Source organism: Loxodonta africana, chromosome 10 (genome assembly GCF_030014295.1).
Source record: "Loxodonta africana isolate mLoxAfr1 chromosome 10, mLoxAfr1.hap2, whole genome shotgun sequence".
Lineage (NCBI taxonomy): Eukaryota > Metazoa > Chordata > Mammalia > Proboscidea > Elephantidae > Loxodonta > Loxodonta africana.
The window spans coordinates 13,257,677-13,281,759 of NC_087351.1; the positions used below are offsets into that span (position 1 = coordinate 13,257,677).

The window sequence follows — 24,083 nt, forward strand, 5'->3', positions numbered from 1 at the left end:
CACTTCACTAAAGAAGACATTCAGGTAGCTAACAGATACATGAGGAAATGTTCACGATCATTAGCCATTAGAGAAATGCAGATCAAAACTACAATGAGATTTCATTTCACTCCAACAAGGCTGGCATTAATCCAAAAAACACAAAATAATAAATGTTGGAGAGGCTGTGGAGAGATTGGAACACTTATACACTGCTGGTAGGAATGTAAAATGGTACAACCACTTTGGAAATTAATTTGGTACTTCCTTAAAAAGCTAGAAATTGAACTACCATACGATCCAGCAATCCCATTCCTCGAAATATATCCTAGAGAAATAAGAGCCTTTACATGAACAGATATATGCACATCCGTGTTCATTGCAGCACTGTTTACGATAGCAAAAAGATGGAAGCAACCAAGGTGCCCATCAACGGATGAATGGATAAATAAATTACGGTATATTCACACAATGGAATACTACACATCGATAAAGAACAGTGAGGAATCTGTGAAACATTTCATAACATGGAGGAACCTTGAAGGCATTATGCTGAATGAAATTAGTTAGTTGCAAAAGGACAAATATTGTATAAGACCACTATTATAAGAACTTGAGAATTAGTTTAATTAGAGGAGAAAACATTCTTTTGTGGTTATGAGAAGGGGGAGGGAGGGAGGCTGGGAGAGGGGTATTTACTAACTAGATAGTAAATAAGAACTACTTTAGGTGAAGGGAAAGACAACACATAATACAGGGGAGGTCAGCACAACTGGGCTAAACCAAAAGCAAAGAAGTTTCCTGAATAAACTGAATGCTTCGAAGGCCAGCGTATCAGGGACAGGGGTTTGGGGACCATGGTTTCAGGGGACATCTAAGTCAAATGGCATAATAAAATCTATTAAGAAAATGCTCTGCATCCCACTTTGAAGAGTGGTGTCTGGGGTCTTAAACGCTAGCAAGCAGCCACCTAAGATGCATCAATTGGTCTCAACCCACCTAGATCAGAGGAGAATGAAGAACACCAAGGACACAAAGTAACTAAGAGCCCAAGAGACAGAAAGGGCCACATGAACCAGAGAGTACATCAGCTTGAGACCAGAAGAACTAGATGGTGCCTGGCTATAACCAATGACTGCCCTGACAGGGAACACAACAGAGAACCCCTGAGAGAGCAAGAGATCAGTGGGATGCAGACCCCAAATTCTCACAGAAAGACCAGACTTAATGGTATGACTAAGACTAGAAGGACCCCAGTGGTCATGGCCCCCAGACCTTCTGTTGGCCCAGGACAGGAACCATTCCCGAAGCCAACTCTTCAGACATGGATTGGACTGGACAATGGGTTGGAGAGGGATGCTAGTGAGGAGTGAGCTTCTTGGATCAGGTGGACACTTGAGACTATGTTGGCATCTCCTGCCTGGAGGGGAGAAGAGAGGGTAAAGGGGGTTAGAAGCTGGTGAAATGGACACAAAAAGAGAGAGTGGAGGGAGAGAGCGAGCTGTCTCATTAGGGGGAGAGTAATTGGGAGTGTGTAGCAAGGTGTATATAAGTTTTTGTGTGAGAGACTGACTTGATTTTTAAACTTTCACTTAAAGCACAATAAAAATTATTAGCAAAAAAAAAAAGATTGCTCTAAGTGCATCTGATTGGTGGAACGTGAGTTACATCAGAAATCCTAGCTACAAGGGAGTCTAGGAAATGGAGAAATGTAGTTTTTAGCTTTCTAGTCACCACAGTAGCCAAAGACTCTCTAAATAGAGGCTGGAACAAAAGCAGAACTAATATACCGTATTTACCACACAAAGCAACATTACTTTGACTCCAAAACACGGCAAAGATAGCATGGAAAAAGAAAACTGTGGACTAATTTTACTTATGAACACAGATGTAAAAATGCTAAGGGATCTACTAGCAAAGTGAATCCTCCAGGATATTAAAAAATAATATATCATGACTGTCTTAGTGATCTAGTGCTGCTATAACAGGAACACCGCAAGTGGACAGCTTTAACAAACAGAAATTAATTCTCTCACAGTTTAAGAGGCTAGAGGTCTGAATTCAGGGTGCCAGCTCCAGAGGAAGGCTTTCTCTTTCTGTCAGCTTTGGGGGAAGGTCCTTGTCATCAATCTTCCTCTGGTCTAGGAGCTCCTTAGCACAGGGATGCTGGGTTCAAAGGACATGATTCGCTCCTGGCTATCCTTGCTTGGTGGTAATGAGGTCCCACTCCTCTCTGCTCACTTCTGTCTTTATATATCAAAAGAGATTGACTCAAGGTGCAACCTAATCCTGTAGATTGTGTCCTGCCTCATTAACATAACTGCCTCTAATTCTGTGTCATTCCAGGGCTCCCATTAACATCATAGAGGTTAGGATTTAAAACACATAGGAAAATTACATCGGATCGCAGAATGGAGCACAGCCACACAATATTGGGAATCATGGCCTAGTCAATTTGACACACATTTTTGGGGGACACAATTCAATCAATAACATTCCACACTTTAAAAACCCCCTGCCGTTGAGTCGATTCCGACTCATAGCAACCACAGAGTAGATCTGCCCCACAGAGCTTTCAAGGAGTGCCTGGCAGATTTGAACTGGCGACCTTTTGGTTAGCAGCCATAGCACTCAACTACTACATCACCAGGGTTTCCTTCCACACTTTGGCCCCCCAAAATTCATGTCTTTGCCACATGTAGAACACTTTCATCCCATCCTATCATCCCCAAAGTCTTAAATCAACTCCAAGTCCAAATTCCATGCAAAATTTCTCTTCATCTGTGAAATTTAGAATACAAGTTATCTGCTTCCGAAGTACAATGGTGGAACAGGCACAAGGTAGACATTTCCATTACAAATGGGGGAAGCTGGAGGGAAAGAAAGGATAGCAGGCACCAAGCAAGTCAGTACATATTACACTAGCATTCAAGGCTTGAAAATAATCATTTGTTCTCTGATACCATTTAGGCAATGACCCTGCCCTCCAGACTGAGTGTTAGACACGTTCTCTGGATGCTGGGGGGAGATCCCTTGGCTCCACCTTCCAGCCTCACTGGGATGGCAACTCTGCTCCTTCAGATTTAGGCAGCCCCATTCTCCTAGTCTATTTAAGTGGCCTATTGCCTCAGCCTCAGCAGGTCCCATTTTTCTGCTTCTTGGGCTTGGCAGCCTGCCCCCTTAGCTTTGGGCAGCAAATTCAGCCCCTGGCATACCTTAAGGGCAGCCTCACATTCTGAAACTGAGTTGATGTAGGTCTGACTCTTTGAAACCCAGGAGGTCATGGCCCCACCCTTTGAGGCTCAGCAGGCCATGGTTCCAGCCTTTGAGACTCCAGAGGTCATGGGTCTACCCTTTGAGACCGAAGCAGCTCTCCTTCCTGTGCTCCTTGTCTCTTCAGCTTCTGCTTCCTGGTTCTTTGGCCTCTTGGCCCCTCAGGCCCCTTGGTCTGGCCCGGTGTCTGCTCTGCTCAGGCAGGCGTTACTAAGCACTTTAGCTCTGTCTATAAGTGCCCATAAGAGACTTGGTGGTGCAGTGGTTAAGAGTTCAGCTGCTAACCAAAAATGTCAGCAGTTCAAACTCACCAGCTGCTCTTTGGAAACCCAATGGGACAGCTCTAATCTGTCCTACTGGGTCACTATGAGTCAGGATCAACTTGACAGCAATGGGTTCGGATTTTTTTGGTTTTTATAAGTGCCCAGAGGCATCCCATTTTGCCAAGAAGCCTCCTGCCCTAAGGCACTCAGCTCTCTTGCTCCACGGGTTGAGAAGCCTAGCTCCACTGATAAGTGCCTGGAGGGGCCCCACTCTGCCAGGAAGCCTCCTGCCAAAGGCATTCAGTTCTCTCTTGCTCCATGGGTCGGCTCCTGCACCGTCTTGTGCTGGTCTCCCGGTTCTGCTGCTGTTGTTTCTCTGCTGCTACTTCTCAACATTTGCACCATCTCTGGTGTTAAAGCTCTCCTCACTTCCTTCTGAGCCCTCAACAGAATTGCCTTTGATGTCCATAATTCCACCAACACTCTCTTCAAGGCAATCTAGGCTTTTACTATTACCAACCAAACCAAATTGGATTCAAACCGCTGATCCTTTGGTTAGCGGCCGTAGCATTTAACCACTATGCCACCAGGAATCCCTACTATTAGGCATCTTAAAACTCTTCCAGCCTCTACCCACTCAGTTTCAAAACTGCTTCTACATTTTAGGTACCTGTTAGAGCAGCATTCCACTTCTAGTCCCAAAATCTGCCGCAGTTATCTGGTGCTGCTGTAACAGAAACACCACAAGTGGACGGCTTTAACAAACAAATTTATTCCCTCACAGTTTAGGAGGTTAGAAGTCCAAATTTAGGGTGCCAGTGCCAGGGGAAGGCTTTCTCTGTCAGCTCTGGGAGAAGGTCCTTGTCACCAATCTTCCATTGTTTTAGGAGATTCTCAGCACAAAGACTCTGGGTCCAAAAAACCCACTCTGCTCCTGGCTCTTCTTGCGTGGTGGTAATGAGGTCCCTCTTTTCTCTGCCTGCTTCTCTCTATTAGATCTCAAAAGAGATTGACTTGAGATATGACCTAATCCTGTAGCCATTATGTCCTGCCTCATTAACATAACTGCCTCTAATCCTGTTTCATAAACATCAGAGGTTAGGATTTACAACACATAGGAAAATTTCATCAGATCACAATATGCAGGACAACCACGTAATACTGGGAATCATGGCCTAGCCAAATTGACACATATTTTTGGGGGACACAATTCAAACTATGACAGTGGCCAAGTGGTTATGTACATGCCTTGATCTCATCTGCCAATCTGCAAAAGCCTTGAGAATAGTGTTGTTCTTGCTTTTTTTTTATTGGGGTAAAATATATATATAACAAAACATATGCCATTTCAACCGTTTTTATGTTTACAATGCAGCTGAATATCTGAATATCTTCTTTGGTAAAATGTCTATTCAAGTTTCTGGCCCATATTTTAACTGTGTTGTTAGTCTTTTTCTTGAGTTGAGAAAAATTTCTTTTTGATTCCTCTGTTTCCTAAGTTTATTAGCATACACTAGCAGCTCAGTGAACAGACACATTTTAAATCTGTGATTGTTCTAACAAACTGAATTAACTTCTCATAATCTATTAACCTTTTATTATATTTTCATGGAAAAATCTATATAAAACCATGATAATTATGTAGCGAAAATTAAAGCATCTGGCATAGTCTCATATCCCCTTAGTGAAATAATATGAAAAAATAACAGAAATCAACAGGCAAAACTGGTTTGAAATATCATTGAAAAGGTGGTGAGAAATGCTGAAGATTTTGCAGTATTTGAAAAATGCTTTAGCCCCAAAAATTTTACTTTCACCAACATACTCATTATTGTCTCTGACTCTAAGTAAAATCGCATGTATTAGACTTCTGAGACCACCCATAATTAAAAGTGAGTCAATCCAACTGTATAAATTACTGCAAGCACGGGAATCTGGCTATATTATTAGGTCTCTGGAGCCCTGTGCTAATTTGAGTGAGTAAATTAAGTAGCTCTCCTTCTACTTGCTCCTACAGCCTGGCCGATAAGCTGTATTCTTTGGGAGAAGGAGAGCAGAGGCCAAAATTCTGAGGAGTCAAACGGTGGATGAAGAGAAAACAGAATGCACAACATAGAAAATGAATAAACTGATGCTGACATAACTGAACACTAATTCTCCAAATGATTACAGCTTTGAACAGACAACATATGAGCACAGACGAAATTTACTACTCAAGGCATTATAAAAGGACACACTGAGGGTGCATCTAAGATGCTTCGTTCAGAAGCTTACCTTACAAAGCTTGGCTTGCTTGTGAGGACACTGGGAACTTCATACCTGGGCTTCAGGGGAGACTCTTCATTGATCTTAAGTCTGAAAATGTTTCCCTCCAGACCATAAACTTCAGCCAGGAGGGGAATCTGGGAAGAGACACATGAGATTCATTTCAATGCGTTACCTCAGCGATGGCCAACTCTACATAGCCAAACTACAGTAATTAGAAAAGTATTTAAATTATTATAGGCCAAGCAAATTGGAGAAAATGGCAAGGAAAAAGCTCCCCAACCTGTTTGGCTATACCTGACAAGAAACACCTACATGTTCTATGGTTAGGGTAAACATGAATTTATTGTCCAAACCAGGACCTTTAAGGAGTGAAAGGGGTCCCTGTTAATAATTACACTAGACAACAGGCATAAAGTGAAACGGCCCCTGGAAAATGAGGATATAAGGCCACCATATCTATGACAAACTATAAACCTTTTATTATATTTTCATGGAAAAAAGTCTATATAAAACCATGATAATTATGTAGTAAGAATAAGAGTTTGGATGTTAAAACCAGAGTAACTGGATCCCAGTAGAAAGAAAGATGCAGCGTAACAAGCCGCAGAACAGAACAGAGAGTAAAATGGTGACCATTGGGGTTCTCTAGTGGTAAATGGAACAGGGTTGCTGCCCTAAAATCAAGTGAATAAGGCCTAGGAACTAGTCAAGAACTGCTTTCCCAAGAGGCTGGGGAATTTAAGTAAAATTCTGACTACAATGGGTAAATAAATAAACCAAACCCGTTGCCGCTGAGTCAATTCTGAGTCACAGCAGTCCTGTAGGACAGAGTAGAACTGTCCCATAGCGTTTCCAAGGAGTGGCTGGTGGATTTGAACTGCTGATTGTTTGGTTAGCACAGAACTATGAAAAATATATATATAACCGGAAAAATAAAACATAGAAAAACAACAAAAAAGCCCAGATGACTAGAAATGGCTAGATTCAGGTTATAAAACAAGGCATCTAGGTTAGAGAGATATTTTAAGACAATGGTTTTCAAATTGGCAGGCCATGCCAGTGCCACACTGGTTAACTGCAAATCCTTCATTAAGTGACCCAGAACTAACCACACATTTTGGTTACAATTGGATACGTGTATTGTTACTGTAATGTCTGTTAAGCTGGGCAGGCTTTGTGACCTAGTGTAGAACAGGTACAGTGTGATATGAGGAAGAGGTAGGAAGCATGGAGAACATCAAGCCAACCCCCAAAATAAGTTGCTAGAACTTTGGCTCATGGGAATATAGGAGAGCCAGCCAGGGCACTTAAACAGAGAGACGATACTGAAAAATGACCAGGTACGGAGTGCTGTGGCTGTGGGTGCTTTTACAGACACTCTAAGAAGGGTTACGTTACAGTAGTGGTCATACTGCAATTACTGCTCTCATGCTCAATGTTCTTTTGTGTATTTGCATTACATCAAGTGGGTCATCAGAATTCTAGTACGACACTTGAAAATGTCCAGATAAAGCCAAAATCTTGTTAGATTATATATTCCCTCTTAAGGTAGATATATATTTGCATTGCTCTCTCAAATCCAATGAAATTAGCATTCACTGGGCATCCAATACTGCAATATGCTATGAAGAAGATGACAAAACCCTTAGGGAAATAGCAGTTTGGAGGTGATGAAACAGATATGGTAATTCTGAGATCAAAAGGACAAGGACAGTGCTGTGAGAGAACAAGGAAGGGGAGAGTGAAGGGTGACTATAAGGTGAGCAGTTCTGGGATATCTGTCTGGAGGAAGAGGGACTTGAGCAGGGCTGTTTAAGGAATTAGCAGGATTCTGGGTAGGGAAAATGGGCAAGAGCATTCTAAGGAGAGGGCACACAGGTTGTCTGCCAATTTATTAACAAATTGCCCCAGAGATTCTACCATTTTTAGTAAAATAGCTTTAAAAAAAAAAAAACAAACAAATCTTAGTTTTGTTGTTGTTGAGAATACAGAGCAGAATATACACCAATTCAAAACTTCTACATGTATAATTCAGTGACGTTGATTACATTCTTTATGTTGTGCAACCATTCTCTCCCTCCTTTTCTGAGTTGTTCCTCCTCCGTTAACATAAACCCAGTCCCCTAAGGTTCCTATCTAATCTTTCCAATTGCTGTGTCAATTTGATTCTAGATAGGCAGATCTTAAAACAGCACAGTGCTCAAGGCAGACATTCTTTATAAATAGCTTTGTTTTTAAAATAGCTTTTTCCCCCTTTGCAGCAAAGGTCAATTTACATGTTTTCTTCTTGAACTTGCAGCCCAGGAAAAAATCCTAATTACATAAGACAGCAATAACCCGCTTCTACCATTATGACCTTATGTAATCAAAGCTCCATTTTGATTTAACTGTTTAACTTAGCAAGCACATTTTTTTCCAATAGGTGACCCTTTTCAAGGTCAATACCCAGATGTATTCCTCTCTCTTACTATCATTATTATCTTTCATGCTCCAGGTACATGATTTTCTTAGACCTTAGTATGCATTTACTCCTTTGATCTGGCTCAACTTGTTTTTTTCTAACAGCTTAAAAATTTTGTTTTTTAAGCAGGAGACACTCTTTCCCCAAGGAAAATGGAAATAAAAACAAGCAAACAAAACCCAAGAAATTCGGTAACTACAGCTACTTGGGTTGAAGGCAGTAAGGAGTGGCTCAGAGACCTTATCACTGAATCCTCCCTTTCTCTGCATTGAGTCCTGAGGCACCTTCATGGAAACCCCAGGTCTCTGTGGACAAGTGGTTTAAAAACCATTTCGCTGGGGCTTCTTAATTTGCCAGTCTTCACCCAATCCATCCACCAAAACTTTGCTCTTTCAGGAAGTCTGGATACAAACGTTACATTCTTCCTTCTAACACATGTAAGAATTTCTAGATATTCCTGTTTTTCTCCTCTAACCCAAGCCAAACCCAGTGAGTCAAGTCTGACTCACAGGAATCCTACATGACAGAGTAGAACTGCCCCAGGGTTTCCAAAGAACAGTTGGTGGATTCGAACTACCAACCTTTTGGTTAGCAGTCTGAGCTCTTAACCACTGTGTCACCTGGGCTCCTTCTTTTCTAGGGATCCAAAATAAAATACTAACCAATTACTGAATCTCTTCCTATTAGTTATGAATGGCAATGACAGTGAAAAAAAAATCCGTTAAGATGTGTGACAGAAGTTGGATTGCTTAAAATGAAATTTGGTATTAATGCTTAGCTAACAGCAGCATTTATACTCAAACTGCCACAAGATGGACTGACATTAAAGCAAGTGAGCAAACATAACTAGACATTTTAAAGGGACTGGTATCTGACAGCATAGGTTTTGTCCCCTTAGAAATACTGAAGATGTGTAGATGTCCACCCACAGAGAAGATGAGATAAATCTTCAGAGAAAGGAAAACATTTTGGAGGTTCCTTTTAGTACTACAAGTTTCTACTGGTTTTTCACAAACCTTTATCAGAGGTCTACCTCCTGCAATCTGGAAAACAGTACTGATTCACTTTTCCTACATCATCTCTTCCATACTCAAGGAAAACAATTAACCTGGTAGCTTGTCATCCGTAAGTCTAGTTTTTTTATGGCCACATGGGCAAAAATACCAGACAGGTTGTGAAAATCATGGTAGTAGAGACAGCTTTGTCTACATGTTTTTAAGAAGACGACTGACGACAATTGTATTAAAACAAAACTTTTTATTCACCCTAAGCTGGGAGCCACAGCTAGCAGAGACTGTAACAGGGTTCATGGACAGCCCTAGAACACGTATTTAAACGGCAGTCGGTGTTGAAGAGGAAGTCATGACTCCATCATCTCCTCCTTGATGGGGAGAACTTGCTTTTCCTCTAGCACCACTCCTGGTCTCACCACCACAGTATAAGGAACAGATAACCTAAAAGGCCTAGAGGTGTGAGCTACCAGCTCTCTCAGCTGTCTATCAAGACCTCCCAGGGCTCAGAAAATGGTCAAAAAGTTCATTAAATTGCTGCAGGGCACTGGCTGCTCCTTCCACAGCTGCAGCCAGTTGGTTTATTGTAACCACTGTCTCTAGAGGTAACGTAGAGCTGGGCATTCACCTGTTCCCCAAGGACAAGTAGCCTGTCCAGAGGTGCTTCCGACTGCTTGGCCATTTCCCATGTTAGCGGCCTGTTCCTGGCCGTTTCAGCAGAAACAGAACAGGCTACCACGTGGTAGTTGTGCCCCATCTGCTGATGAGGTGGCTGCTTCGATGAAGCAGTAAGGCGTAACTTCACAGAGGTGCTCAGAGATATCCCTGCATCCCTGGAGAAAGTGCTAGCACTGTTGTCTCTGGTGAAAACTTGCAAAAGGAAAGGAAATACGGTAAATGGTCAGCCATGTCATGAGAAACTGCCAAAATCAGCAATATAAGGTAGGTTGAAGACAAAGGTCTACTCCACGTAGCCTTGCCAGCACTGCTTTTTAGCCAGACTCAGAAGGTACCACAAAGTTCCGTGCTCTGCTGTCACAAGGCTGGATCTTCTTTGCTCCTCAAGCCAGGTCAAATTTTCACTGAAGGTAAAACTGACAATAGTAGAAAAAGCCAGTTCTGAAACAGCAGTCGATACTGTTTTGATCATTCTTTGTCTTTTTGGACTTTCTTCTGGAAGCTTCTTTATCAAATTTCTACCTGATTATTCCGTCATCAGGGACAGGCACAATACTATATTGTGACTCTTACGTGAGAAAACGCGGGCATCTGAATCTGCACCCAGCTTTTCTTTAAAGCTCAGTTGTTCTGAACTGATGAGAACACAAGGTCAGCACTTCAGGAACATCAAGTTAAATGAAGCTTGGTTCTGTTTCCTGGTTGCATATTAAGGGGCAAGTGTAGGGGAGAAGATAGGGAGGAAGGACTTCAACGGATCTTGACAATTCCAAAGTTACTGCTTTAAGGGTTTTACTGGTGTGGGGGCGGGTAGGCAGGCACTTAGGAGGGCTAAGTTTGGCTGAATCTGCCTCCTCAGTGAAATTTGAGAACGACAACCATGAGCTGAATATGATCCTCTTAGGCTCTGGGCTCCCTCTGAACCTGAGTTAAAATGCCATCGTTCTGAATAGGTGGATGTATGTGGCTTGTTTGAAAACTCTGACCACACTTGTACCATATCCTGATGTGAAAACTCTCTTGGAACACCCATCTCGTCCCAGAAGCGGGCTATCACGGAGGCTCCCTGACCATGCAGTGAGCGGCCCCAGGGCCAGACAACTTCGGAGGTTAGTGTCTGGAGCTGCATTGTCCCTATGAGGCTGGCAGTGGTGATCTGGCAGAGGTCATGCAATGTTAAGTCCCAACAGTCATCGCAACTCCAAGGGACAAGGAGAACATCAAGATGGGGTTCAGCCCAGTATTTCAAGGTGACCTCCCAAAACATACATATTTGCATGCATTTGCCTGAGATGAGAGTTACAGACCCTGATATTTCTATTACCTGAACCCGGGAGTATGTTCTGAGGAGTCCTCAAGGTTCGCAGCCTTGGGAGCTATGTTGCTGACATCCTGGGTAACCAGCCCTTGTTTGTCAGGCTCCTTAGCTCTCTTCTGAGTTGAAGATCTTGTGTTGAGATCCTGTGAGTCCTCCTGGACTGTGGCTTCTGCTCCTTTGCCGGCATCCAGATCTGCTGGGCTCTGGCTCTGGTATCTGACCTGCACGGCGTTCACTGTCCTCGTCTAGAGTATTACAAAAGGCCACGTGGTTGTGGGGGTCCTCCACTAACTGCACTGGTACCAAGCTGCACCGAGAACTTCAATTTGGCCCACCCCTGGCGTTCAAGGGGCTTCTGCATTTACTTCCTCAGCCTATAACCTCACGGCAGCAGATTGTTCAAGTCCTTAACATACTGCGTCTCCACAAGGATGGAAAGAGGTGCTCATGTTCTTGCCCTGACCATGAGACAACTACAGCTCTCTGGGGTTAGGCACAATGGACTAGGAAAATGAGACGAGACAAGAGGTCCCCGACATCTGGTGGCAGCCCGAATGACTTCTGGAAGGCCTATGGTGGACTTGCTGCCTTTCCTGGAGGCAGTTGCCTTGGTTGACTCTCAGTAGAAACGTCTGGCTGGGTATCAGGCTGTTAATCAATATGCTTATGCATCAAAGACAGCAGGTGGATCTCCAGTAAAGAAATTAGTGCCGCCCCATTTTTTCCCATGAAGAGCTATCACACTAGGCTACAAAAGGATGTGTAGTAAGAGCTGGGTCAGCAGTAGAGGACCTATGACTCTGAGTATGCCATGACCTGAGAACTCACAGGAATCAAAGATGCCAAGCAAAGGGGAAAACTCCTCCAGAAATACGGGTGGTATGAAAAGCTGTGGCACCAGATTTTTCAGAAAGGCTAACCATTCCATCTATGTAGCTAAGAGAGATAAACTAAGTGTACTGTTGCCCTTAAGTTATCAGAAGATGGGGACAGAGAATGGGGATAGAAAACACAGAACTTTGATGAACTATTTTGGCCACTATTTTGAACTTGGGGAAGAAAGCTATAGTAGAGGATGCAATGTCTATTAAACAGCTAAAATTTCTAAAACTTTGTAAACAAGAGTGCTTCCTCATTTTGCAGTTGCTCCTTGTGTTTTGGAATAAAAGTGGGACCTCTTGCTAAACTAAAGACGGTGCAAATACAGAGAACCCCAAGATGTTGTGGGGCAGTTAGTTTTTGTAGTTGGGGAAGGGGAGAGTTTTCATCCTGTCCTCTCTGATGAGTCTCCTCTGTACAAAGATACAGGGCGGGAGTTATGGCAGTGGTAGTCACAAGGGGATCTCTCCAAGCTCTGCAGTGGAAGTGGGGACTGCTTCGCAGTCTGCTTCCCAGCACTGAGATTTGTTAGACAGCTCCTGCACCTGCTATCCACCATCGGAAGACCCAGGCAGCATGGCTTTAACTATGTCTTTCAGGAACCTGAATTACCGGTTAATTCAGATTGGTCTGAGAGGCCTTAGAAGCGTAGGATGCCTTTAGAAGATGAGGGAGGGTTCAGAGGTATGGGTCAAGTTGAAAGCATAAGGTACCTATGCACAGTCACACCTCCTAGCCCAGCCCACAGCACTTCTACTACTGACCCATCTGTATGGCACATGTGAAGCAGTGTGACGACTTGACAGGTGAGAAAAATTACTTAATCCTTTCAACAGGTAACAACTATGGTGACCTGCTGGTCAAGCAGCTCAGGAGATGAAACATTTGTGACTTAGATTTTCAGCTGCGCAGTACCTTGGCTTGTCCCCTACTTCCGTGCCCCAGTCACATTTTGAGGTTTAGACATTAACTCAACCTCTCCTTTGCTCAGGCTGCATGTTCAACTGTATATTAGTAGTGCCAGAAAGAGCATGAGTGTTTGACAGAGTCTGACAGACGGAGGAGAAAATCCTGGCTACTAGCTGTGTGACTCTGGCCAAGCGACTTTAAAGACTTCATTTTCCTCATTTGAAAACTGGGGCTAATACAATGCACCCCTTCGGTGTACTATGAAGACTAATTTAAAGGAAATGACACTTGCGAAGCATCTAGGAAAGCGTCTGATACACAGGCAATCTATACGCTGATATTCACATTATTCTTAAAGTCGTATCGCTGTAGATATAGAAGAGATGTTCCTTCTCTAACAAGATTTATTTTTGAACTATACATAGCTTCTGTTAACTTTTGTGCAAATTTACTTCAACCCAAATTAATACAGGAACAGATAATTATCTGTAGAAAGCACTCGCATCTCACCTTAGTTGCTTCATCGATGATTTGGAAGCTGGTGCTGTCTTTGCCTGTTGTGACTGAGTCTAGCGACGCCCGATAGGGGGACTTCTTGGAGAGCCATTGTTTCTGACGCCTAGAGGTATGGAGTGTACAGACTCTTGAGAACTATTTGCCACTGTCAGCATCCAAAAAGACTGTATTATCATGTGGAACTCACATTAAAATTGAACATAATAATAAGTGAGTTGGGCACGGACATTATTGTTGTTGTCAGCTGCCGCCGAGTCACTCCGGACTCAGAGTAACCCCATGCACAATGGGATTGGACCGTTGAGATCCATAGGATTTTCACTGGCTGATTTTTTTGAAGTATACCGCCAGGCCTTTCTTCCTAGTCTGTCAGTCTGTTGAAACCTGGGCAGCATCACAGCAACATACAAATCTCCACTGACAGACAAGAGGTGGCTGGGCTTGAGGTGCATTGGTCGGGAATTGAACCCTGGTCTCCTACATGGAAGGGGAGAATTCTACCACTGAACCACCACCGCCAGACATTACTAGTACTCTAATAAAGTATTAATAGGAGTATTTTTAGAGTAGAAGCCCTGGTTGCTCAGTGGTTAAAGCTCTCAGCTGTTAACCAGAAGGTCAACGGTTGGAACCCATGAGCGGCTCTGCAGGAGAAAGATGTGGCAGCCTGCTTCATAAAGATATAAAAAGCCTTCGGAAACCCTATGGGACAGTTCAACTCTGTCCTATAGGGTCACTATGAGTCAGAATTGACTCCACAGCTGTGGGTTTTCCAAAAATAAAGTTAGTACTAATAAGGAAGTACTAACGAAATTATTCCATGTAACACTGCTCTAGGATGACATTTTGTCTATTGACAAGGTGGGGCAATTTTCATAGATGACATTTATGGCTTGTTAACATTCCTCCTTCTTTTGAGCACTAACAGAAACTCAATATATTCTAGCAGAAATCCAATATAATCTAGTGGCTTAACAAGGTGACCAGGCATTCACTACAGAGTTCCCTCTAAGGCACCTGTTCAGAATTAAAATACGATTTTCTTCCTCCACAGCAGAGTGAATAAATTAGAAAGTTATAATACATAACCCAATTTTCGATGATTTTAGTTTTCCAGATGGTATAAAAGTACTTTAAAATATACACATATTAAAAAAAAATATTGTGAGGCTCTCAGGAAACAGGCAGTCATACAGTGGTGACAGAGTACAAAATAGTACAATTCCTATGGAAGAAAGTCCAGTAACATTGAAGAAATAATTCAAATGCAGTTATTCTTTGGCCCAGTACTCCCACTCCTGGAAATCTGTCCTGTAGATGCACCTGCATGTGTCGGCAAGGACGTATTCACAGATCTTTGTTATGGCGGTGCAAAAGAATGAAAACAACCCAAGGGTCTAGCAACAGGGGAGGGACTGAGTAAATTACAGTACATCTACTCAATGGAATACCACACAGTTGTGAAAAGGGAGGAGGACGGACGCTCTCCATGTACTTGTATATAGGGGTCTTCAAGGTAAATTATGTAGAAGAAAAAAAAAGAGGTACACAACTGTATATATAGAAAGCTACTTGATATAAAAAAGTGGGAGATACAAAAATATATTTTTACAAAAAAGAAACTGTAAGGATAAATAAGAAGCTAACAAATCTGGTTACTTAGAGTGACAAGATACGGAATGGGGTGAAATGGGACGGGGCGGGAATAACATTTATCAATGTACTATATCTTTTTATAGAAACCCTGGTGGCGTAGTAGTTAAGAACTACAGCTGCTAACCAAAAGGCTGGCACTTCAAATCCACCGGGTGCTCCTTGGAAACTCTATGAGGCAATTCTACTCTGTCCTATAGGGTCCCTCTGAGTCGGAATCAACGTTTCATATTATTTCATTTTTGAACCATGTAAAAGTATCGCCTATTCAAAAACATAAAATTTAAAAATATTTTGGCTTTTAAAATAAAATACCTGTTCATCGAAAAATTGAAATGATACAGAAGTATATGAAATTAAAAGTGAAAGTCCCATTTCTGATGAATGCTTTCATCATTAAATTTCCTCATTTCCCTTCTCCTTAGAAAGCCTATTAGTTCTCAAAAGTTTACTAAGTTTCAGTTTTCAAATACTGCCAGAAACATTCTGATCTAGGTAATATGTTTTCTTTCCTTACCTGTAGAAAGCAATATTGCTGCACTCTTTGAAAATGTTTTTATCCACAGCTTCATCTTCAACACTAAATAAAAAGATACTTTAAGAAACTTATTTTTCAATTTTTGCACTTTCTTTAAGTATAAACATGGAAAATAAACCTTTGGAGTCTATTCTGCAACGCAAAATTGTGTAGCAGCCACAACGTTAACAGGATAGCATGTGTGCTGCTTGACAGTACCCTCTTATAAATCACACAAGGGAAACAACAAACACCAAGTTCTGGGATTACCCTGAAAAAAAAAAAAAAAAACCCTGAAAGCAACAGAAAAAGACCACAGACTGTATCTTGTGAATTTGGTTAAAAAAATTACAACTTAATGAAGGCTTCTTTTAAAAATAAAGGCTAAAGGCTTTTTGACTTCAAAAGTAAAACTAAAATCTGAAGTTGTAAAAAAAAAAAAAAAAAAAAAACAAATCCCCCTAATTATTTACTTAAAAAAAAAAAAGTTTTTTTGAGAATATTCTTACTGAGTTCTGGGCTCTCCGGGAGAAATAAAGAGCTGTGCCCACGCTCTCTGTGAGAGAGAGCCTGACAAACGCTGTTACAGTGGCATGTATGTTCCCGGTGCTGGAATAATAGGAACAGATGTGAAAGGAAAACCTTTTGCTTTTTAAGATGATACTGTCAAAATAGGGACCAAGGTTTTTTTAAAGCCAAGCTTCTAGAAGAGCGGCTTCTGGAATAAAATGTAAGATGTATGTATATTGCTACTTGAGTTTATGTGTCTAGCCTTCATCTGATTTAACAACTATATGCAACTTAAAAAAAAAATGGCTTTCATACAGAGATGTGGCTGAATACACCTGAATCCAGCATGTCCATGACTATGTAAAAAAAAAAAAAAAATTTTTTTTTTTTTTTTTTTGTAGAAAAGCTATAATTGAACCCAAATCTTAAATATTATGAAAACGAGCCGACACTCTTGGCCACGTTAAAACATTCTTTATCATGGAAATAATCAAGACCTTTACTGGACTTAAGCTATGTCACTGTCCCTTTTAATCAAGTGTGCAAAAGTTAAAGAAACTTGCAGTCTCGTGTTTCTGGGTTTGAAGAATGCGCTCTGGCAGGATGTAGGAAAAGGTGGGTAGTGCTGAACCCGGAAAACAAGAAGCTTGGAATTCACATGTTAGAGATGGGATCACATTTCTCCTACCGCTATGTTATTTAACACTCCTGAAAATGTTTTATGAGTGGCTAGCTATGAATAATCAACTAAATCCGTAGGGAACTGGAAAAGAAAAAAGAAAAAAACGACAAAGATTAACGGCGCAAACACAAAACATGCAAAGAAGTGGACCCAGTAAAACCTTCAAACCCAGGCTGCTGCTTTCAGGTACTGTGTCCCCTGCCTCCGTGGGCTCTGAAGCCGCTCCCTGCAGCAGCACTGGGCTGTTACCTGATTTCCTCTTTCTCGGTTGCTTCCATGGCTCCCCAGTAGCTCCGATACCTGGCTCCCTGTTCTCAGGCCAAAGCGATCTCCTTAAAGCGCCAACTGGCCGTCTTTTTAAATTGCAACCGATATATATACTTCACCACCGGCAAGTTTCTGGAAATGGAATCGCCCTCCAGGTCCTCAAGGAGACGAATCTTGCCTCTACTCTTGAGGCTTAGAGGCCCGAACTAACCTTTCTACAGGGATTTATGTGGCGATTTTTTTTTTTTTTATGTGCATCTGATGAGGAAGCGTGCTATCATCACGTTGTCTCAGAACCCAACCCGTCTTTGCAGCCGAGGGGGCGTGGGCGCAGTGCGCCCCAGCGGATAGAAATCGAGCGTGAGAACTAGGAGTGGCGGAGAGTTGGGCGAAGCTTCCGCAGCTTTCCCTACAGCGGCAATGCCACAGAGGGAGGAAAAAGGCTCCCTCCCGGGTTTTCGTTTCCACCGAGGTTGTGCCGGCCGGGTCTGATGCTCTCCGGCTAAGCTCTCCTGTACTTTTCAGGTCTAGAAGGGGCTTTTAAAGATCATGTATTACACCTATCAGTGCAGGAATCGCTTATACTCCACCCCTGCCAAATTTCGGCCTTTGCTTAAAGACTTCTGAAGCTCACTTCCCGACGCCACTCAGGCAGCCAGACTTAGGGCTCTCCCAGACCCCTGCCCCGGGCGTCTCGAGGGGAGCAGGGGCTGCGGCGAGCGCCAGGGCGGAGCCAAACGCTGCACAGTGTGCCTGCCTGGCCCCCACGCCCTTTAAGGGCTGACAGAGGAGAGCAGCGCGCGTGGCTTTCAGAGAGCAACCTAACACTCCGAGGTGACCACGTTACGGCAGGAGTGCACGCGCTCACGCGGAGCAGTGACGACTCTCCGGGGGAGGAGCCACCGGATTGCAAAACAAACAAACCCCGCGAGGTTTCGAGAGCCCGGATGGTCCCGCCCCCAGAGCAGAGCCGGAAGAGGGAGGACGGACCGGAAGAAGGTGAAATGCTTTCGATAGACACTCCACGGTTGTGAAGATGGCGGCGGCTGCGTGGCTTCAGGGGTTGCCTGTCATTCTTCTTCTTCTGGGGCCTCAGCTGTCTCCATTGTCATTTTTCGGTGTAGGACCGACACCCGTAGCTGCTGCCGACCGATCCAAGTGGCACATTCCAATACCGTCGGTGAGTGTTCACTTCAGTAGTGAGTGAACACAGAGGAACAGGGGGTGGGGCTACGGTGGCCTAAGGGGTCCAGGAAGGTTCTGCAAAAGTCCGCTTTCCAAAGCGATTCCCATCATGTGTCGCTGGCCAACAGGGACCAACTTCCCTGGAGCGGAAAGCAGGGCGCTTATTTGGGTAGAATGGGCGCAATGTCAGGGCCGCTTCAGGAGCGGGAGGGAGTGGTGAAGCGGTTTCTTATCAGGAAAGTAAAGAGAACTCACCGCCGGACTTGGGACATGTAAACTTAGAGTGTAGTCGGAGAGTGGTTTCTGACAGCTGAAGTTTCGCAGACTGCATTGACTCCGGGTTGGAGGAGAGGGATATGTAGGTAGGCATTTTCTTTTCTGGTAATCCTGTGTACGAAATTGTTTGAGCTCATTTACGCTTTGAAAGGGTTATTCTAAGCTTTCCTGTGTAATTCGGATGCATGGACATCTTATACATGTTTTTGAACGTATTTGAACGAGTCAAAATGGAAGAAATAACATTCTAAAATTTAATGTGGTAAGCCTTGTCTTTATTTTAGACAATTTACTGGCTAGATTGTCTTTGTCCCCTTCTCCCTTTTTAAATTTCATTTGAATAAGAGCTGTAGTCCCGTTGTAGGTATAGAGGTATAGGCAAGAACCAGATTGCAGGCAGGAAATTGTGAAAAGCATTGCCCGTTAAAAACCCGTTGCCTGCGAGTCGATTCCGACTCCTAGTGACCCTATAGGACAGGGTAGAACTGCCCTATACGGTTTCCAAGGAGCGCCTGATGGAATTTCCAAGGAGCACCTGGTGGAATTGAACTGCTGACCTTTTGGTTAGCAGCTGTAGCTCTTAACCCCTGGGCCACCAGGGTTCCAACAAACATTAGTCCTACGAAAACATGTTGGCTTTTTTGTTTCATTCTGCTCTGTGCACTGATTGAAATATCCACATCTCATTGTACGTTTATTTGACAAGCTTTATAGGCTTTGCTCATCTGGTGACATTCATCAGGTTTTCAGTGTTAGGTTTTTACTTTTTGTTATTGAAACGGTTAATAGTTAAGTCTTTTGAGACTTAAACATGCAACTCTGGCTATCTGCTCATAGAATACTTCATTTGAAAAAATGATTGGTTATTCTAGGCAGTGATTAGTGAGTAAAGGGCATGAGCTGATTAAGAGGTACCCCCCTGTAAAGATTTAAATTAAGTTGGGTAGCCTATATTTTAAGTCCTTACCTGTGGGAAAAAATCATGTCTCTGCACCAAGGGGCAGTGTCCTGCAGATTGGATCTGGTTGCATTTCACCAAAAGGAGAGCTGTTGATTGATATCTTTTTGTTGTTGTTGTTAAGAAAACGAATTTGAATATTTTATAAATTTAGGTTTTCCTACCAGCTGTATTCTGTCTTGAGAGTTAAATGGCTGATGCTAATTATCTTTTTCTGTCTTTGCAGGGGAAGAATTATTTTAGTTTTGGAAAAATCCTCTTCAGAAATACCACTATCTTCCTGAAATGTGAGCTTTTGAATTTCATGAAGTTTTTATTCAAGTTCTTGAGGGATCTTTAAACATCTAAATTACTTGTTTTCTGCATCTAATGGACTACTGTCAGCATATATATTTTTTAATTTTTAAAATTTTAATTGTGAAACATATTAACAAAACATTTCAACCATTTTTATGTGTATAATTCAGTGACATTGGCTACATTTGCCATATTGTTCAACAAGCACCAATATCCATTTCCAAATTTTTTCATCACCCTTAACAAAAACTCTGTACCACTTAAGCAATAACCTCCTCCCCACAACCCCCTCCTACGTGTATCAAGCAACCACGAATGAACTTTGGTCTCTATGCATTTGCCCATTGTAGATATTTCACGTAAGTAGGATCATGCAGTATTTGTCCTTTTGTGTCTGACTCATTTCACTCAGCATCCTGTTTTCAAGGTTCATGCATGTTTCAGTGTGTATCTGAACTTCGTTTCTCTTTTTGGTTGAATGATATTCTGTTGTGTGTATATACCACATTTTATTTATTCATTCACGTGTTGATGGACACTTGGGTTGTTTTTACCTTTTAGCTATTGTGAATAGTGCTGTAATAAATATTGGTGTACAACTGTCTATTTACATTCTTGCTTTCAGTTCTTTTGGGTATATAACTAGACATTGAATTTCTGGGTCATAAAGTAACTTTATGTTCAACTTTTTGAGGTACTGCCAAACTTTCCCATAGTGGCTGCACCATTTTACAATCCCAGCAGCAGTGGTTGAGGGTTCCAGTTTCTTCACATTCTCTCCAACGCGTGTTATTTTCCTTTTTTCTGATAATAGCCATCCTAGTGGGGGTGAGGTGGTATCTTATTGTGATTTTGATTTGCATTTCCCTAATGACTAATGGAGGAGCCCTGGTGGTGCAGTGGTTAAGTGCTCTGCTGCTAACCAAACGGTCAGCGGTTCGGACTCCCCAGCTGGTCTGTGGGGGGAAGATGTGGCATTCGCTTCCACAAAGATTTACAGCCTCAGAAACCCCGTGGGGCAATTCTGCTCTTCCTACAGGGTTGCTGTGAGTCGGAATCGACTTGGTGGCCGTGGATTTGGTTTGGTTTTTGACTGACCTTTTGTGTATCTTCTTTGGTTAAATGTTCGAGTCCTTTGCCCATTTTTGATTGGCTTTTCTTTTTGTTGTTTTTTTTCTTAAATCTAGATATTAAAATCTTAACAGATACATGGTTCCCAAATATTTCTCCCGTCTATAGGTTGTCTTTTCACTTTGCTGATAAAGTTCTTTGGTGCACAAAAAGGTTTTTAATTTTGAGGAAATCCCATTTCTCTGTTCTGTCTTTTGTTGCTTATGATTTTGGTGTCATATCCGCGAATCCATTGTTGACACTGGGTCTTGAACCATTGCCCTTACGCCTTTTTTTCCCTAAGTTTTATAGTTCTAATTCTGACATACGGGTCTTTGATCTGTTTTGAGTTAATTTTCATATATGGTATGAGATGTGAGTCTAACTTCATTTGTTTGCACGTGGACATCCAGTTTTCCTGACACCATTTTTTGAAGAGACTATTCTTTCCCCGTTGATGGACTTAATATCCTTGTGGAAAATCAGCTGGCCGTAGGTGTACAGATTTATTTCTGGACTCTTCAGTTCTAGTCTGTTGGCCAGCGTGTCTATTACTATACCAGGATTAGACTGTTTTGATGATTATAGCTTTATGTAGTATATTTTGAAATTTGGAAGTGTGAGTTCTCCTACTTTGTCCTTGTTCAAGATTGCTTTGGCTGTTTGGGACCCCTTACAATTCCATATAAATTTGGAGATTGGCTTTTTGATTTCTGCAAAGAAGACTTTTGGAATTTTGATAGTAATTACATCAAATCTATAGTTCACTTTGATTAGTATCGACATCTTAACACTTAAATCTTATAATCCGTGAACTCAGAATGTCTTTCCATTTATTTAGATCTTCTTTAATTTCTTTCAGTAATGTTTTATAGTTTTCAGTGTACAAGCTTTTCACCTCCCTGGCTGAATTTATTCCTGTGTATTTTATTCTTTTAAATACTGTTACAATGGAATTGTTTTCTTAGTTTCCTTTTTAGATTGCTCATTGCTGGTGTTTAGAAACCCAGCTGATTTTTGTGTGTTGGTTTTGAACCCTGCAGCTTTGCTGAATTCACTTATTAGCTCTAGTAGCTTTCTTGTGGATTCTTTGGGATTTTTTTATGTAGGATTATGTCCTCTTCGAATAAAGATAGTTTTGTTTATTCCTTCCTGGTTTGGATGCCTTTTACATCTTTTTCTTGCCTAAATTGCTCTGCCTAGGACTTCTAGGGTTGCTATGAGTCGGAATTGACTTGACAGCACTGGGTGTAAGACTTGTAGTGCGATATTGAACAGCAGTGGTGGGGCTGGGGGGGGGGGTGGCATCTCTGTCTTGTTCCTGACCCTAAGGGGAAAGCTCTCAGCCTTTCTCCACTGAGTATGAAGGTAACGGCTGCCGAGTTGATTCTGACTCTTACTGACCTCATGTCCCAGAGGAAAACGGCCCCATAGGGTTTTCCTAGACTGAAATCTTTTCAGGAACAGATCGCCAGGAGCTGCTGGGTGGATTCAGACCCTCAACCTTTTGGTTATCAGTCGATCCCTTAACCGTTGCCCCACCAGGCCTCCTTAGTATAATGTTAGCCGTGTTTTTTTTTTTTTTTTTTATAAATGCCCTTTACCATATTGAGGAATTTCCCTTCTGTTCTTAGTTTGTTGAGTGTTTTTATCATGAAAGAGTGTGGGGTTTTGTCAGATTCCTTTTTGCTGTCAACATACTTTAAGTTCTGGAATTTCATGGTCCAGCACAATCCGGGTGTATTTTATCACTTTTTTTTTTTTTTTTTTTGGTATAACTAAGATCCTTTCACTGAATGGTCTACGGAATACTTGTGTGAACTTTCTTTTTTCTTGTTTTTTGATGTTTATAGTCATTCACTCTGTCACATCTCAGTTGAATTAAAAAAAAAAAAGAAAAAAAAATTTTTTTAAATTAAATATGTGAGTTGATTGCCTGCGTGGTTTTTAAGCTGTTCTTAATATAGAGATGTCCCCAGTTTTACTTTTGTCTGCTTGTCAGATGTTTGCTGAACACATGACCTAACTTTGTCAGGCCATTGGCTGTGAATGAATATATTCAGTAAGTCTTTGATTTACAAAAGAAGTACTTTACCCCCTGGATCTGTTGAAGAGGAAGCTCAAAGATATTATCAGGAAAGAGGGATTATGTAGAACAAAACCCTTCTGTCCAGGGGAAACCAGTGTGTTTGAGTCTAAATTATCCCATTGTGTATTAAAGAAAAGCTGCTTTTTTTTATTTGAGAAACTGTTTTTGTTTTAGAGAATGAATGGTCATGGGCAGTCTACTTAACCATCAGGGATAAAAATCCAAACGGTCCCTGTGTGCTTCTCTCCATAAAAGCACAAAGTTGTGAGTCACAGCTGGATGATTTTACTCTTTTAATCACGTATAAGTAGTCATTATTATCTGCTGTGTGCCAGGTACTGGTTTAGACACCAGGGAAGTGACTGAAAAGGTCCCTCCTCTCATTAAGCTTACAGTCTAGTGAGAGTGAAGAGGGCAGGTAGGACTTCTAAAAAGACCATACTACATCCGTGAAAATGTAATCTCCTGAAATGACTCAGATTTGTTTTAAATCACATCTACTCGGACATACTGGTCTTTTTCATGATGTCAATATACTGGATATGGGTAGCTTTCAGGGATAGCAGGATTTTGTCTTTTGGACTAGCCTGCTCGGCGGGTAAACCTGTTTTTCATTCTATCCTCTTATTATGTACAGTGTTTTGATTCAATGAATGTTTCTCTAAGTTATACAAGCTGCATATCTTGAAGTGTCAGCTTTTCATTTTTTTGGAGGATTTGAGGCTCCTTAAAGTTTACATGGTCTTTCTCTTTGTTATTTTTGTACTTTCTTGTATTTGCTAGTTGTTTCTGATTTCATAGTGTTTTGGGTATGGTATGTATCTTTTCATCGAGTAAACAAAAAGACCAGTTGCCATCAAGTCAGTTTTGACTCATAGCAACCCCATGTGTTACAGAATAGAACTGCACCATAGAGTTGTCTTGGTTGTAATCTTTTTGGAAGCAGATTGCCAGGCTTTTCTCAAGTGGCATCACTGGACGAGTC

At 41.9% G+C, this 24,083-nt stretch overlaps 2 protein-coding genes across 18 annotated transcripts in view; one reads left to right on the forward strand and one right to left on the reverse strand.

The window, feature by feature from the left end:
* The window catches only part of GANC (glucosidase alpha, neutral C), a 69,431-nt gene extending 51,277 nt beyond the window's left edge, over window positions 1-18,154 (reverse strand). For 2 of the 3 annotated variants that reach the window (XM_003418758.4, XM_010598369.3), the window contains exons 1-4: window positions 17,166-18,154; window positions 15,725-15,787; window positions 13,549-13,657; window positions 5,790-5,917 (exon numbers count right to left, since the gene is read on the reverse strand). In XM_003418758.4, the coding sequence (XP_003418806.2) occupies window positions 5,790-5,917; window positions 13,549-13,657; window positions 15,725-15,787; window positions 17,166-17,194 (329 nt within the window). In that variant the 5' untranslated portion in view covers window positions 17,195-18,154. Of the gene's footprint in view, window positions 1-5,789; window positions 5,918-9,959; window positions 10,133-13,544; window positions 13,658-15,724; window positions 15,788-17,165 lie in introns of those variants that run through there. The other variant, XM_064292112.1, reaches the window with a different exon arrangement.
* Window positions 18,041-24,083, forward strand: part of TMEM87A (transmembrane protein 87A) — a 47,793-nt gene continuing 41,750 nt past the window's right edge. For 4 of the 15 annotated variants that reach the window (XR_010323107.1, XR_002787873.2, XM_064292116.1 and 1 more), the window contains exons 1-2: window positions 18,047-18,363; window positions 19,829-19,889. Coding sequence is in view for 11 of the 15 variants with exons in the window: in XM_064292116.1 (XP_064148186.1) it covers window positions 18,220-18,363; window positions 19,829-19,889 (205 nt within the window). In the remaining 4 variants the exon portion in view is untranslated. Of the gene's footprint in view, window positions 18,364-19,828; window positions 19,890-19,909; window positions 20,259-24,083 lie in introns of those variants that run through there. The other 11 variants (XR_010323106.1, XR_002787872.2, XM_064292113.1 and 8 more) reach the window with 8 other exon arrangements.